Source organism: Lethenteron reissneri, chromosome 39 (genome assembly GCF_015708825.2).
Source record: "Lethenteron reissneri isolate LAM-NWPU_2019-01 chromosome 39, ASM1570882v1, whole genome shotgun sequence".
In the NCBI taxonomy this organism is placed as follows: domain Eukaryota; kingdom Metazoa; phylum Chordata; class Hyperoartia; order Petromyzontiformes; family Petromyzontidae; genus Lethenteron; species Lethenteron reissneri.
Window position 1 is genome coordinate 12,194,407 of NC_083817.1, and position 17,809 is coordinate 12,212,215.

The 17,809-nt window shown below is 50.5% G+C and overlaps 1 protein-coding gene across 2 annotated transcripts in view; it reads left to right on the plus strand.

Moving 5' to 3' along the window:
- Positions 1-2,729: 2,729 nt before the first annotated feature.
- The window catches only part of TIE1 (tyrosine kinase with immunoglobulin like and EGF like domains 1), a 55,935-nt gene continuing 40,855 nt past the window's right edge, over positions 2,730-17,809 (plus strand). For both annotated transcript variants that reach the window (XM_061567616.1, XM_061567617.1), the window contains exons 1-3: positions 2,730-3,115; positions 4,242-4,550; positions 5,789-5,899. In XM_061567616.1, coding sequence (XP_061423600.1) covers positions 2,770-3,115; positions 4,242-4,550; positions 5,789-5,899 — 766 coding nt within the window. In that variant the 5' untranslated portion in view covers positions 2,730-2,769. The remainder of the gene's footprint in view (positions 3,116-4,241; positions 4,551-5,788; positions 5,900-17,809) is intronic.

Consider the following 17,809-nt stretch of genomic DNA (forward strand, 5'->3'; position numbering starts at 1 on the left):
TGGGGGGGGGGCTTAAGTATTGAACCAATACTCTTTACGAGACGATGAATAAGCAGACCATACACATCGTGTCTGCTGTCCCTCGTACAAAGGCCACACCGCCTTCTCGGAGTGCATCTTCACGGCATTGATTCAACACGAGTGGCCGCTGCTGCCGCCGCCTCCCCGCGTATCCGCGTGGTTCCTCGTCGCGCCTGAGTCGTTCTGTCTCCCAGAGTGAGCCAAGACCGTACATTTTACTGTTCAATTATAGAGTCGGTATTCTTGGTTCTTTCGGTAAAGTCACGTAGATATGTTCAAAGAAAATAACAAAAATAATCATATGAATGCCTGCAGTCACGGTAGATTTAAGTCAAGATGTAACCGCCTCTACGGGGAGGGTTTGCACACAACTATTAGCAGCCTGGTGACGACTGCTCGCGTTGCGATCGAAACGTAGTTTTTTTGTTATTTTATTATTTATTATTTTCTGTCGACGTGACTTTACCGAAAAAACCAAGAATATGAATTCCTGCAGTCACGAAAGTTTTAAGTAAAAATGTATAGAGTTGGCTACATTCGAAGTGGGGCTCGGTGGAGAGACTGTCAGCCAAAGGATTCTCATTCTGCCTGGTGTCCCAACGCCTCCCTCAGCTGCAGCCCCTTCCCCGCGTGCTCAACGCGCGTCGCCCCCAGTGTGGGGCTCCGTGGCCACCACGGCTTGCTAGGTGGTGTCGGCGTGGGGGCAGCAAGGAGGAGGAGGCGTGGGCCAGGAGATGGCGGTCGCTGAGTCTCCCTCAACACCCCCCGCCTCGTATGCCGGCGTTATGGGTTCATGTCGCCTACCGTGTTTGTGTGTTGTTGTTGTTGTAATCTTCTGACCTCTTGCCCCTGCTGGACTTCTGTGAAAAAACTGTATAGCTCATCGGACTCCTCCACTGTAAATATTCTAATTGAGTCTTGAGTTCTCTAGTTTCTCACGAACGCGAAGCCAGCCACACGCGCTCATCAACGATGGAAATTATCCTCAAACATGGCACGAGTAATTATTAGTCTTGTGCCCGCCACGCTGGCAAGCCGTGCGTCGAGGAAGAGCCTCGATGCCAATGTGAAGGTCTACTCGCCACGACGAGAAGGGCCCCCGCGAGGCGGCGAGTCGGTGTCGTGTTTGCGAACTGTCCGCCGTGGGAGAGTAAACTACAAACATCGCAATGCGGGGTCCTCTTGAATAAAAAAAGGTCGTAAGCCTTGCTGGATGAATAAAGGCCTAACTTCTGGATTGTTATTATTACGACCTTTGAGGCAAGTCACAGTGATACCGTGTGGTCTAGGGGGGGGAACCACCATCGAACTGCCTCACTTCTAGATTTGTCCTCTAAAGACGAATACAGAAACTTCCTAAGCGGGGCGGAGGGGGGGGCAGTGCCTCCAACGCTGCCCCCAATCCTGTACCTGAGTGGGCTCTGCCTGGTAGGATGATGAGGATGGTTGAGTTGTATCTGTTTGGGTGATTTGTTTACCTTTCTTGTACTCTGTGTAGGGGTGTCAGGGGAAGGACTCCCACCAATAGGAGGGGGAGTGGGACGGTGACAGGAGAAGGTGGAGGAGCAGGCGAGGAGATATAAGGGAGAGAACGGGCGGGAACGAGATTGGGGCGGCTGGGGACAGGTGTGGATAGGAGGAAAAAAATCAAAGACGAACCCCCTGCAACCGTGTGTCGGCTCTCCTTTACATCTGCACTACGATCACGTTTTTTTAATTTGTTGTGACGTTCTTATACCCGCCCCGACTGGACATATGAAAAATTGCTTTATAGCTCATCGGATTTCTTCAGTATAAATCGATATTCTGATTGTTTCCGCCACTGCCGTCCACACCAGCGCGGCCATGCCACACATCAGCCGCGTGGGGTTCCTTCTTAGCAGTGCCATTAGTGAGCAGCAGCAGCAGTTCAATCTCTCCGATTCGCACGGTTGGCTGCGTACGGTGCGAAATAAGTTCGACATACAAACAACGCTCAGCGGTCGGGCAGACTTGAACCAACAATGTGAGCTGTCGTACGTTCGACACGTCACGTAGGCTTTCGCGACAGAGTATTCATCATGTTTGGGTCACATCGCGTGAGTCAAAATGAGTTGTCGCACATCATTCAGCACCTGATATCCAATTAATATCGTTACGGGAATAAAGGTTACTTCTGCTTTAGCACACAGGAGTGTTAAAGATCAAACCCACGCGCATTGAACAATGTCAGATGTGTATCGGCAAACACCCTCGCTGTGCTATATGTGTCCAATAGATCGACTACTGTTCATACATCAATACGGCAAGAACACAAACAACAATAAGCAGTTAGCTTACTCTGCTTACTCGTGCTGTTACAGTTTCCACGACGTTCATTGTTCAAGCACAAGTTTATCTTGTGTTGAACAAAAAGTTGCTGAATATTGTGCACGTGTGGGCCGATGGGGCGTGCGTAAAAAAGACTAATAAATAACATCGTTATCTACGTGGACGGACATTATATGTTGCGCTCGTTCACGCTGTTATTGTTGATGCGCCGTTTGACGGAGCTGCCCCGACATCCCTGACAGAGGCACGCAGTCTGGGCAGCAGCGGCTCCCTGGAGGGGCGGGGGAGGCGGCGTTGATGAAGTGGGGGGAGCAGTGCCGAGGAAGAGAGAGATGTTTTGATCAAACAAGTCGTGGACCGATACCCACCCCCCACCATCCCCACATCCTGCACCGTGGCCCCCACTCCGCCCTGGTCCCGGCCGGGCTGGCTGATGTCATGCGGGCTGGAGGCGCAGAGCCACCCCCTGACCATTCACTCGCGACGCAGCCACCGACAGTGGTCGTCACTGCAGCGCCCGGGAAGGTCTCGGGGACGGCGCCTCTCTCGATTTCACCTCGCGACGGCGCTGGGGCAGGGGAGGAGGAGGCTGCGGCTTGTGATCGCGAGAGGATTTTGACCGACTCCGCCGCTCCACACCGCTCGGAGACGAGAACCCGCGCCCGGGGTGGAGTGACAACAAGGAGGTGGAGGAGGATGGTGATGATGGCAGCGTTGGTGATGTGGCCTCTGCGCCTCGCCTGCTGCTGCCTGCCGTGGCTGCCGCTCAGCACGGGGGGGCCAGGTGAGAGTTCGGGCAGCGAGGTGATCCATGGACTCCGTCTTCTTCTTCTTGTGTGGGGTCAGCTGCTGCTGCTGCTCGGATTGTCTCCGTCGTGCTGCTATTTCTGTCTCTCCGCTACAGTCACGTCCACCGCCCTTAGAGGCACTCATAGGGTTACGTAGGGACATCCCGTAGATATGCGTAGAGATGCACGTACAGACCTACAGACTCGCGTGATCGTACGAGACACGCAGACACATACGTAACCAAAAACTCCGACTCAGAGACACATAACACAGAGCCCCATATATATTCATATTATCCATAGACCTGCATAGAGACCCATAGCATTTACATCTTCCAAGCCAAAAGTCCTATGACCGCACGGGTTATCTCTCCCCATGGGCTCGTGTTGTTGGACGCCTCTTGCTCGAGTCACCTCCAGGGGTCCTCATCTGGCCCCACGACCTTCTCCCATCTCCACACTCCCTCTCCCCCTGTTCTACACCGGTGGCATCTCCAGAGCCCTTCTCAGACGGGTGGTCTCCACGCGAGTCCACGGGTCTCTGTGTGAGCCTCTTGCTGCTCGTGATGATGAGAGTGATGGCTTGCCCAACTGTTTGAGTTGGACCTGGACAAGGGCACGTATGTTCGAGTGGCAGGAATGGATTTGTCCACAGATCTGGTACCAGTTTAGCACTGCGCGTTATCTCAAGCAAACTGCGCGGTTTTCATAATCGACTCGCGACGACTGATACATGTGCCTGGGTTTGGTTTTTGTAAACGGCGGCAACCCCCGCGGTGGTGGGGATGGTGATGATAACGGTGGCGAAGGTGGTCGTGATGATGATTCTAGCGATGGTTTTACTTGGCTGCCTTACATTTCCACACGATGATGGGCCACTTCGATGGGCCGTCATTTGTGGCCAGGTCGCTTCTCAGGCAGAGCGATATGGCTCAGTGAGCCTCACCTGGTGAAGTACAAAACATCGCTGAGTGTGGGCGAAGCTTCTCGCAGAGCCTGCCATGCGCGCGTGATACTCCTGCTGATGCTGATGGTGGTGGTGGTGCTGATGGTGGTGGTGGTGATGATGATGATGGTGGTGGTGGCGGTGATGATGATGATGACGACGACGCCCGGCACCAGGCGGCGTCATGGACGTGACCCTCATCAACTTCGGTCCCACGGTGGGCGACCACAAGGAGACCGCGCTGCTGTGCGTGGCGGGCGAGCGCGACGTGGACCTGCGCCTCACGCGCGAGCTGGAGCCCGTGATGTCGGCGCGCCAGGCCCCGCGACTCGAGAGCCAGCGCGACTCCCGCCGCGTCAACACCGTGCGACTCACGCTCTCCGCCAGGCTCAGCTGGGCGCGACTCGGCGTCTTCAGCTGCCTCGCCAGCAGCCGGCGGGGCGCCGACATGGCCGTGCTGACGACCACCAAGATCAGCGAGCGCGGTGCGGGCCTACCCCCCCTCCTCATCCCCCCCCCCCTCCTCATCTCCCCCCCCCCTCCTCATCTCCCCCCCCCTCCTCATCTCCCCCCCTCCTCATCTCCCCCCCTCCTCATCCCCCCCCCTCCTCATCCCCCCCCTTTTTCATCCCTCCCCCTCACCCCTCCCTCCTCATCCCCCCCCCCTCATTATCCCCCCCTTCCTGATCCTTCCCCCTCCTCATCCCCCCCTCACCCCTCCCTCCTCATCGCCCACTCCTGATCCCTCCTCTTACGAACCCCGGCCACCGAGTTCGAATCTTGCCCAGGGCCCAAAACACAGAGCGGCCGAATATTTGAACTGGTTCCTGGGCCTCACCTAGGTCGACTCAGCCTTACACGAGTATGTGGTGCGGTGTGTGAACTGAGCACTGGGGAGACGAATGTGGCTGGGGCGTGGCGTTGGCCCCCCGCCTCGCTAACAGCACTTGCCCCGACAGTCTTTTTAAGACTATACGGGGGATCTTTGCCTTTGAGTCGGGGACACAGTGGGCAGCTCAGCTGGTGCCACCCGTCACTCGGCCAAGCCGCGACACCCGCAGCGTCTGTCCCGTGACCTGCCAGCGGCGATGTCTTTCACACGCCACAACCTGCACCTAGCCTGGCACTAGCACCATCGTGACGTCACCGCCACTGAGTGACCGATGAGAGCTGCTTTTGGGGGTAGCGAGGGTGGACGTGAGTCAGCCTGGAGGTGGCGGGGAGTGCGGTGTGTGTGTCAGTGCAATGGGCGATGATGTGGCATTTGAAGTTCGCGGTGGGAATCTGGTAGGCGGCCCCGGTAAATACTGCGGTGGTGTGGTATTAGCTCACAGCGTCCATTAAAGACCCCGTGAAGTCATCAAAGAAGAGGAGCAGGGCATCGTGCGACAGCATCACAGTCCGCATTTCCCAAATTAGAAAAATACCGCACGAATGACTCGATTGGGGAACGCAGAGCAACCCGTCGCCCCACCCCCCTCCCCCCGATTGCAAAAATTTGGCAGGACCCTCCTGCAAAAGAGGAGACTCAGCGAGGATTTCCTGGGAAAATAAGTGCAATGATGGCGTCTTATGGCATGCCTGTTTCACCGAGTGTCACCGTCATTGTGCGTCGCCGTGTGTCGCGGCCATTTGTCGCCATGAGTCACGGTGTTTCAGAGCGTTGTGTCGCCGTACGTCACCGTGTGTCACTGACCACGTGCCACCGACTGTGTCACCGCAGCCTTCTTCCTGCCGAGCCGCCCCACAGTGACGGTGAGCCGCGGGGAGACGGCCTCCATCGAGATGATGGCCATCACTAAACTCAACGAGGACATCATGTGGCTGAAAAACGGTGAGCCCGGCGTGCTGGCACTCCTCCTTATGTGAAGCATGGTGACGATGATGATGTAGATGGCCATGATGCTGGTGTAGATGACCATGATGACGGTGTAGATGGCCATAATGACGATGTAGATGGCCATGATGACGGTGTAGATGGCCATGATGACAATGTAGATGGCCATGATGATGGTGTAGATGGCCATGATGACGATGTAGATGGCCATGATGACGGTGTAGATGGCCATGATGACGATGTAGATGGCCATGATGACGGTGTAGATGGCGATGATGACGATGTAGATGGCCATGATGACGATGTAGATGGACATGATGACGATGTAGATGGCCATGATGACGGTGTAGATGGCGATGATGACGATATAGATGGCCATGATGACGATGTAGATGACCATGATGACGATGTGGATGGCCATGATGACGATGTAGATGACCATGATGACGGTGTAGATGACCATGATGACGGTGTAGATGGCCATGATGACGGTGTAGATGGCCATGACGACGATGTAGATGACCATGATGACGGTGTAGATGACCATGATGACGATATAGATGACCATGATGACGGTGTAGATGACCATGATGACGGTGTAGATGACCATGATGACGATGTAGATGGCCATGATGACGGTGTAGATGGCCATGACGACGATGTAGATGACCATGATGACGGTGTAGATGACCATGATGACTGTGTAGATGACCATGATGACGATGTAGATGGCCATGATGACGGTGTAGATGGCCATGATGACGATGTAGATGACTATGATGACGGTGTAGATGGCCATGATGACGATGTAGATGACCATGATGACGGTGTGGATGACCATGATGACGGTGTAGATGACCATAATGACGATGTAGATGGCCATGATGACGGTGTAGATGGCCATGATGACGATGTAGATGGCCATGATGATGGTGTAGATGGCCATGATGACGATGTAGATGGCCATGATGACGGTGTAGATGACCATGATGACGATGTAGATGGCCATGATGACGATGTAGATGGCCATGATGACGGTGTAGATGGCCATGATGACGATGTAGATGGCCATGACGACGATGTAGATGACCATGATGACGGTGTAGATGACCATGATGACGATATAGATGACCATGATGACGGTGTAGATGACCATGATGACGGTGTAGATGACCATGATGACGATGTAGATGGCCATGATGACGATGTAGATGGACATGATGACGATGTAGATGGCCATGATGACGGTGTAGATGGCGATGATGACGATATAGATGGCCATGATGACGATGTAGATGACCATGATGACGATGTGGATGGCCATGATGACTATGTAGATGACCATGATGACGGTGTAGATGACCATGATGACGGTGTAGATGGCCATGACGACGATGTAGATGACCATGATGACGGTGTAGATGACCATGATGACGATATAGATGACCATGATGACGGTGTAGATGACCATGATGACGGTGTAGATGACCATGATGACGATGTAGATGGCCATGACGACGATGTAGATGACCATGATGACGGTGTAGATGACCATGATGACGGTGTAGATGACCATGATGACGATGTAGATGGCCATGATGACGGTGTAGATGACCATGACGACGGTGTAGATGACCATGATGACGGTGTAGATGACCATGATGACGGTGTAGATGACCATGATGACGATGTAGATGGCCATGATGACGGTGTAGATGGCCATGATGACGATGTAGATGACCATGATGACGGTGTAGATGGCCATGATGACGATGTAGATGACCATGATGACGGTGTGGATGACCATGATGACGGTGTAGATGACCATAATGACGGTGTAGATGGCCATGATGACGGTGTAGATGGCCATGATAACGATGTAGATGGCCATGATGATGGTGTAGATGGCCATGATGACGGTGTAGATGGCCATGATGACGATGTAGATGGCCATGATGACGATGTAGATGGCCATGATGACGGTGTAGATGGCCATGATGACGATGTAGATGGCCATGATGACGGTGTAGATGGCGATGATGACGATGTAGATGGCCATGATGACGATGTAGATGGACATGATGACGATGTAGATGGCCATGATGACGGTGTAGATGGCGATGATGACGATATAGATGGCCATGATGACGATGTAGATGACCATGATGACGATGTGGATGGCCATGATGACGATGTAGATGACCATGATGACGATGTAGATGGCCATGATGACGGTGTAAATGACCATGATGACGGTGTAGATGGCCATGATGACGATGTAGATGGCCATGATGACGGTGTAAATGACCATGATGACGATGTAGATGGCCATGATGACGGTGTAGATGGCCATGATGACGGTGTAGATGGCCATGATGACGATGTAGATGGCCATGACGACGATGTAGATGACCATGATGACGGTGTAGATGACCATGATGACCTTGTAGATGACCATGATGACGATGTAGATGGCCATGATGACGGTGTAGATGGCCATGACGACGATGTAGATGACCATGATGATGGTGTAGATGACCATGATGACGATATAGATGACCATGATGACGGTGTAGATGACCATGATGACGGTGTAGATGACCATGATGACGATGTAGATGGCCATGATGACGGTGTAAATGGCCATGATGACGATGTAGATAACCATGATGACGGTGTAGATGGCCATAATGACGATGTAGATGACCATGATGACGGTGTAGATGACCATGATGACGATATAGATGACCATGATGACGGTGTAGATGACCATGATGACGGTGTAGATGACCATGATGACGATGTAGATGGCCATGATGACGGTGTAGATGGCCATGATGACGGTGTAGATGACCATGATGACGGTGTAGATGGCCATAATGACGATGTAGATGGCCATGATGACGGTGTAGATGGCCATGATGACGATGTAGATGGCCATGATGATGGTGTAGATGGCCATGATGACGATGTAGATGGCCATGATGACGGTGTAGATGGCCATGATGACGATGTAGATGGCCATGATGACGGTGTAGATGGCGATGATGACGATGTAGATGGCCATGATGACGATGTAGATGGACATGATGACGATGTAGATGGCCATGATGACGGTGTAGATGGCGATGATGACGGTGTAGATGGCCATGATGACGGTGTAGATGACCATGAAGACGGTGTAGATGACCATGATGACGGTGTAGGTGGCCATGATGATGGTGTAGATGGCCATGATGACGATGTAGATGACCATGATGACGATGTAGATGACCATGATGACGATGTGGATGGCCATGATGACTATGTAGATGACCATGATGACGGTGTAGATGACCATGATGACGGTGTAGAAGGCCATGACGACGATGTAGATGACCATGATGACGGTGTAGATGACCATGATGACGATATAGATGACCATGATGACGGTGTAGATGACCATGATGACGGTGTAGATGACCATGATGACGATGTAGATGGCCATGATGACGGTGTAGATGGCCATGACGACGATGTAGATGACCATGATGACGGTGTAGATGACCATGATGACGGTGTAGATGACCATGATGACGATGTAGATGGCCATGATGACGGTGTAGATGGCCATGATGACGATGTAGATGACCATGATGACGGTGTAGATGGCCATGATGACGATGTAGATGACCATGATGACGGTGTGGATGACCATGATGACGGTGTAGATGACCATAATGACGATGTAGATGGCCATGATGACGGTGTAGATGGCCATGATAACGATGTAGATGGCCATGATGATGGTGTAGATGGCCATGATGACGATGTAGATGGCCATGATGACGGTGTAGATGGCCATGATGACGATGTAGATGGCCATGATGACGATGTAGATGGCCATGATGACGGTGTAGATGGCCATGATGACGATGTAGATGGCCATGATGACGGTGTAGATGGACATGATGACGATGTAGATGGCCATGATGACGGTGTAGATGGCGATGATGACGATATAGATGGCCATGATGACGATGTAGATGACCATGATGACGATGTGGATGGCCATGACGACGATGTAGATGACCATGATGACGGTGTAGATGACCATGATGACGGTGTAGATGACCATGATGACGATGTAGATGGCCATGATGACGGTGTAGATGGCCATGATGACGATGTAGATGACCATGATGACGGTGTAGATGGCCATGATGACGATGTAGATGACCATGATGACGGTGTGGATGACCATGATGACGGTGTAGATGACCATAATGACGATGTAGATGGCCATGATGACGGTGTAGATGGCCATGATAACGATGTAGATGGCCATGATGATGGTGTAGATGGCCATGATGACGATGTAGATGGCCATGATGACGGTGTAGATGGCCATGATGACGATGTAGATGGCCATGATGACGATGTAGATGGCCATGATGACGGTGTAGATGGCGATGATGACGATGTAGATGGCCATGATGACGATGTAGATGGACATGATGACGATGTAGATGGCCATGATGACGGTGTAGATGGCGATGATGACGATATAGATGGCCATGATGACGATGTAGATGACCATGATGACGATGTGGATGGCCATGATGACGATGTAGATGACCATGATGACGGTGTAAATGACCATGATGACGGTGTAGATGGCCATGATGACGATGTAGATGGCCATGATGACGGTGTAGATGACCATGATGACGGTGTAGATGGCCATGATGACGATGTAGATGACCATGATGACGGTGTAGATGGCCATGACGACGATGTAGATGACCATGATGACGGTGTAGATGACCATGATGACGATATAGATGACCATGATGACGGTGTAGATGACCATGATGACGGTGTAGATGACCATGATGACGATGTAGATGACCATGATGACGGTGTAAATGACCATGATGACGGTGTAGATGGCCATGATGACGATGTAGATGGCCATGATGACGGTGTAGATGACCATGATGACGGTGTAGATGGCCATGATGACGATGTAGATGACCATGATGACGGTGTAGATGGCCATGACGACGATGTAGATGACCATGATGACGGTGTAGATGACCATGATGACGATATAGATGACCATGATGACGGTGTAGATGACCATGATGACGATGTAGATGGCCATGATGACGGTGTAGATGGCCATGACGACGATGTAGATGACCATGATGATGGTGTAGATGACCATGATGACGATATAGATGACCATGATGACGGTGTAGATGACCATGATGACGGTGTAGATGACCATGATGACGGTGTAGATGACCATGATGACGATGTAGATGGCCATGATGACGGTGTAGATGGCCATGATGACGGTGTAGATGGCCATAATGACGATGTAGATGGCCATGATGACGGTGTAGATGGCCATGATGACGATGTAGATGGCCATGATGATGGTATAGATGGCCATGATGACGGTGTAGATGACCATGATGACGGTGTAGATGGCCATAATGACGGTGTAGATGACCATGATGACGGTGTAGATGGCCATAATGACGATGTAGATGGCCATTATGACGGTGTAGATGGCCATGATGACGATGTAGATGGCCATGATGATGGTGTAGATGGCCATGATGACGATGTAGATGGCCATGATGACGGTGTAGATGGCCATGATGACGATGTAGATGGCCATGATGACGGTGTAGATGGCGATGATGACGATGTAGATGGCCATGATGACGATGTAGATGGACATGATGACGATGTAGATGGCCATGATGACGGTGTAGATGGCGATGATGACGGTGTAGATGGCCATGATGACGGTGTAGATGACCATGAAGACGGTGTAGATGACCATGATTACGGTGTAGGTGGCCATGATGATGGTGTAGATGGCCATGATGACGATGTAGATGACCATGATGACGGTGTAGATGGCCATGATGACGATGTAGATGGCCATGATGACGGTGTAGATGGTCATTATGACGATGTAGATGGCCATGATGACAGTGTAGATGGCCATGATGACGGTGTAGATGGCCATGATGACGATGTAGATGGCCATGATGATGGTGTAGATGACCATGATGACGGTGTAGATGGCCATGATGACGATGTAGATGACCATGATGACGATGTAGATGACCATGATGACGATGTAGATGGCCATGATGACGGTGTAGATGGCCATGATGACAGTGTAGATGGCCATGATGACGATGTAGATGACCATGATGACGATCTAGATGGCCATGATGACGATGTAGATGACAATGATGATGGTGTAGATGGCCATGATGACGATGTAGATGACCATGATGACGATGATGATGCCCTTGACGACGATGTAGATGGCCATGATGACGGTGTAGATGGCCATGATGACGATGTAGATGGCCATGATGACGGTGTAGATGACCATGATGACGGTGTAGATGGCCATGATGACGATGTAGATGACCATGATGACGATGTAGATGACCATGATGACGATGTAGATGGCCATGATGACGGTGTAGAGGGCCATGATGACGATGTAGATGGCCGTGATGACGATGTAGATGACCATGATGATGGTGTAGATGGCCATGATGACGGTGTAGATGACCATGATGACAATGTAGATGACCATGATGACGATGTAGATGACCATGATGACGGTGTAGATGACCATGATGACGGTGTAGATGGCCATGATGACGGTGTAGATGGCCATGAAGACGATGTAGATGCCCATGATTACGATGTAGATGACCATGATGACGGTGTAGATGACCATGATGACGGTGTAGATGGCCATGATGACGGTGTAGATGGCCATGAAGACGATGTAGATGCCCATGATTACGATGTAGATGACCATGATGACGATGTAGATGGCCATGATGACGGTGTAGATGACCATGATGACGGTGTAGATGGCCATGATGACGATGTAGATGGCCATGATGACGATGTAGATGGCCATGATGACGGTGTAGATGACCATGATGACGATGTAGATGACCATGATGACGATGTAGATGGCCATGATGACGGTGTAGATGGCCATGATGACGGTGTAGATGGCCATAATGACGGTGTAGATGACCATGATGACGATCTAGATGGCCATGATGACGATGTAGATGACAATGATGACGGTGTAGATGGCCATGATGACGATGTAGATGACCATGATGACGATGTAGATGCCCTTGACGACAATGTAGATGGCCATGATGACGGTGTAGATGGCCATGATGACGATGTAGATGGCCATGATGACGGTGTAGATGACCATGATGACGGTGTAGATGGCCATGATGACGATGTAGATGACCATGATGACGATGTAGATGACCATGATGACGATGTAGATGGCCATGATGACGGTGTAGAGGGCCATGATGACGATGTAGATGGCCGTGATGACGATGTAGATGACCATGATGACGGTGTAGATGGCCATGATGACGGTGTAGATGACCATGATGACGGTGTAGATGGGCATGATGACGGTGTAGATGGACATGCTGACGATCTAGAGGACCATGATGACGATGTAGATGGCCATGATGACGATGTAGATGACCATGATGACAGTTTAGATGACCATGATGACGATGTAGATGACCATGATGACGGTGTAGATGACCATGATGACGGTGTAGATGGCCATGATGACGGTGTAGATGGCCATGAAGACGATGTAGATGCCCATGATTACGATGTAGATGACCATGATGACGATGTAGATGGCCATGATGACGGTGTAGATGACCATGATGACGGTGTAGATGGCCATGACGACGATGTAGATGACCATGATGACGATGTAGATGACCATGATGACGGTGTAGATGCCCATGATGACGATGTAGATGGCCATGATGACGATGTAGATGGCCATGATGACGGTGTAGATGACCATGATGACGATGTAGATGACCATGATGACGGTGTAGATGCCCATGATGACGATGTAGATGCCCATGATGACGGTGTAGATGACCATGATGACGGTGTAGATGACCATGATGACGATGTAGATGGCCATGATGACGGTGTAGATGGCCATGATGACGATGTAGATGACCATGATGACGGTGTAGATGGCCATGATGACGATGTAGATGACCATGATGACGGTGTGGATGACCATGATGACGATGTAGATGGCCATGATGACGGTGTAGATGACCATGATGACGGTGTAGATGACCATGATGACGATGTAGATGGCCATGATGACGATGTAGATGGCCATGATGACGGTGTAGATGACCATGATGACGGTGTAGATGGCCATGATGACGGTGTAGATGACCATGATGACGGTGTAGATGACCATGATGACGGTGTAGATGACCATGATGACGGTGTAGATGGCCATGATGACGATGTAGATGACCATGATGACGGTGTAGATGACCATGATGACGATGTAGATGGCCATGATGACGGTGTAGATGACCATGATGACGGTGTAGATGACCATGATGACGATGTAGATGGCCATGATGACGATGTAGATGGCCATGATGACGGTGTAGATGACCATGATGACGGTGTAGATGGCCATGATGACGGTGTAGATGACCATGATGACGGTGTAGATGACCATGATGACGGTGTAGGTGGCCATGATGACGGTGTAGATGGCCATGATGACGATGTAGATGGCCATGATGACGATGTAGATGGCCGTGATGACGATTTAGATGACCATGATGACGGTGTAGATGGCCATGATGACTGTGTAGATGACCATGATGACGGTGTAGATGGGCATGATGACGGTGTAGATGGCCATGATGACGATGTAGATGGCCATGATGACGGTGTAGATGGCCATGATGACGGTGTAGATGGCCATGATGACGATGTAGATGACAATGATGACGGTGTAGATGGCCATGATGACAATGTAGATGACCATGATGACGATGTAGATGCCCTTGACGACGATGTAGATGGCCATGATGACGGTGTAGATGGCCATGATGACGATGTAGATAGCCATGATGACGGTGTAGATGACCATGATGACGGTGTAGATGGCCATGATGACGATGTAGATGACCATGATGACGATGTAGATGACCATGATGACGATGTAGATGGCCATGATGACGGTGTAGAGGGCCATGATGACGATGTAGATGGCCGTGATGACGATGTAGATGACCATGATGACGGTGTAGATGGCCATGATGACGGTGTAGATGACCATGATGACGGTGTAGATGGGCATGATGACGGTGTAGATGGCCATGCTGACGATGTAGATGGCCATGATGACGATGTAGATGGCCATGATGACGATGTAGATGACCATGATGACAGTGTAGATGACCATGATGACGATGTAGATGACCATGATGACGGTGTAGATGACCATGATGACGGTGTAGATGGCCATGATGACGGTGTAGATGGCCATGAAGACGATGTAGATGCCCATTATGACGATGTAGATGACCATGATGATGATGTAGATGGCCATGATGACGGTGTAGATGACCATGATGACGGTGTAGATGGCCATGACGACGATGTAGATGACCGTGATGACGATGTAGATGACCATGATGACGGTGTAGATGCCCATGATGTCGATGTAGATGACCATGATGACGATGTAGATGGCCATGATGACGATGTAGATGACCATGATGAAGGTGTGGATGACCATGATGACGGTGTAGATGACCATGATGACGGTGTAGATGACCATGATGACGATGTATATGGCCATGATGACGGTGTAGATGACCATGATGACGGTGTAGATGACCATGATGACGATGTAGATGGCCATGATGACGATGTAGATGGCCATGATGACGGTGTAGATGACCATGATGACGGTGTAGATGGCCATGATGACGGTGTAGATGACCATGATGACGGTGTAGATGACCATGATGACGGTGTAGATGGCCATGATGACGATGTAGATGACCATGATGACGGTGTAGATGGCCATGATGACGATGTAGATGACCATGATGACGGTGTGGATGACCATGATGACGGTGTAGATGACCATGATGACGGTGTAGATGGCCATGATTACGGTGTAGATGACCATGATGACGGTGTAGATGACCATGATGACGATGTAGATGGCCATGATGACGGTGTAGATGACCATGATGACGGTGTAGATGACCGTGATGACGATGTAGATGGCCATGATGACGATGTAGATGGCCATGATGACGGTGTAGATGACCATGATGACGGTGTGGATGACCATGATGACGGTGTAGATGGCCATGATGACGGTGTAGGTGGCCATGATGACGGTGTAGATGGCCATGATGACGATGTAGATGACCATGATGACGGTGTAGATGGCCATGTTGACGGTGTAGATGGCCATGATGACGATGTAGATGGCCGTGATGACGTAGTAGATGACCATGATGACGGTGTAGATGGCCATGATGATGGTGTAGATGACCATGATGACGGTGTAGATGGGCATGATGACGATGTAGATGGCCATGATGACGATGTAGATGGCCGTGATGACGATGTAGATGACCATGATGACGGTGTAGATGGCCATGATGACGATGTAGATGGCCATGATGACGATGTAGATGACCATGATGACGGTGTAGATGGCCATGATGATGATGTAGATAGCTATGATGACGGTGTAGATGGTCATTATGACGATGTAGATGGCCATGATGACGGTGTAGATGGCCATGATGACGGTGTAGATGGCCATGATGATGATGTAGATGGCCATGATGACGGTGTAGATGTCCATGATGACGGTGTAGATGGCCATGATGACGATATAGATGGCCATGATGACGGTGTAGATGGCCATGTTGACGGTGTAGATGACCATGATGACGATGTAGATGACCATGATGACGATGGAGATGGCCATGATGACGGTGTAGATGGCCATGATGACGGTGTAGATGGCCATGATGACGATGTAGATGTCCATGATGATGATGTAGATGGCCATGATGATGATGTAGATGACAATGATGACGGTGTAGATGGCCATGATGACGATGTAGATGACCATGATGACGATGTAGATGCCCTTGATGACGATGTAGATGGCCATGATGACGGTGTAGATGGCCATGATGACGATGTAGATGGCCATGATGACGGTGTAGATGACCATGATTACGGTGTAGATGGCCATGATGACGATGTAGATGACCATGATGACGATGTAAATGACCATGATGACGATGTAGATGGCCATGATGACGGTGTAGAGGGCCATGATGACGATGTAGATGGCCGTGATGACGATGTAGATGACCATGATGACGGTTTAGATCGCCATGATGACAGTGTAGATGACCATGATGACGGTGTAGATGGCCATGATGACGATGTAGATGGCCATGATGACGGTGTAGATGGCCATGATGACGGTGTAGATGGCCATGATGACGGTGTAGATGGCCATGATGACGATGTAGATGACCATGATGACAATGTAGATGCCCATGATGACGATGTAGATGGCCATGATGACGGTGTAGATGGCCATGATGACGATGTAGATGGCCGTGATGACGATGTAGATGACCATGATGACGGTGTAGATGGCCATGATGACGATGTAGATGGCCATGATGACGGTGTAGATGGCCATGATGACGGTGTAGATGGCCATGATGACGGTGTAGATGGCCATGATGACGATGTAGATGACCATGATGACAATGTAGATGCCCATGACGACGATGTAGATGGGCATGATGACGGTGTAGATGGCCATGATGACGATGTAGATGGCCGTGATGACGATGTAGATGACCATGATGACGGTGTAGATGGCCATGATGACGATGTAGATGACCATGATGACAATGTAGATGCCCATGATGACGATGTAGATGACCATGATGACGGTGTAGATGGCCATGATGACAGTGTAGATGGCCA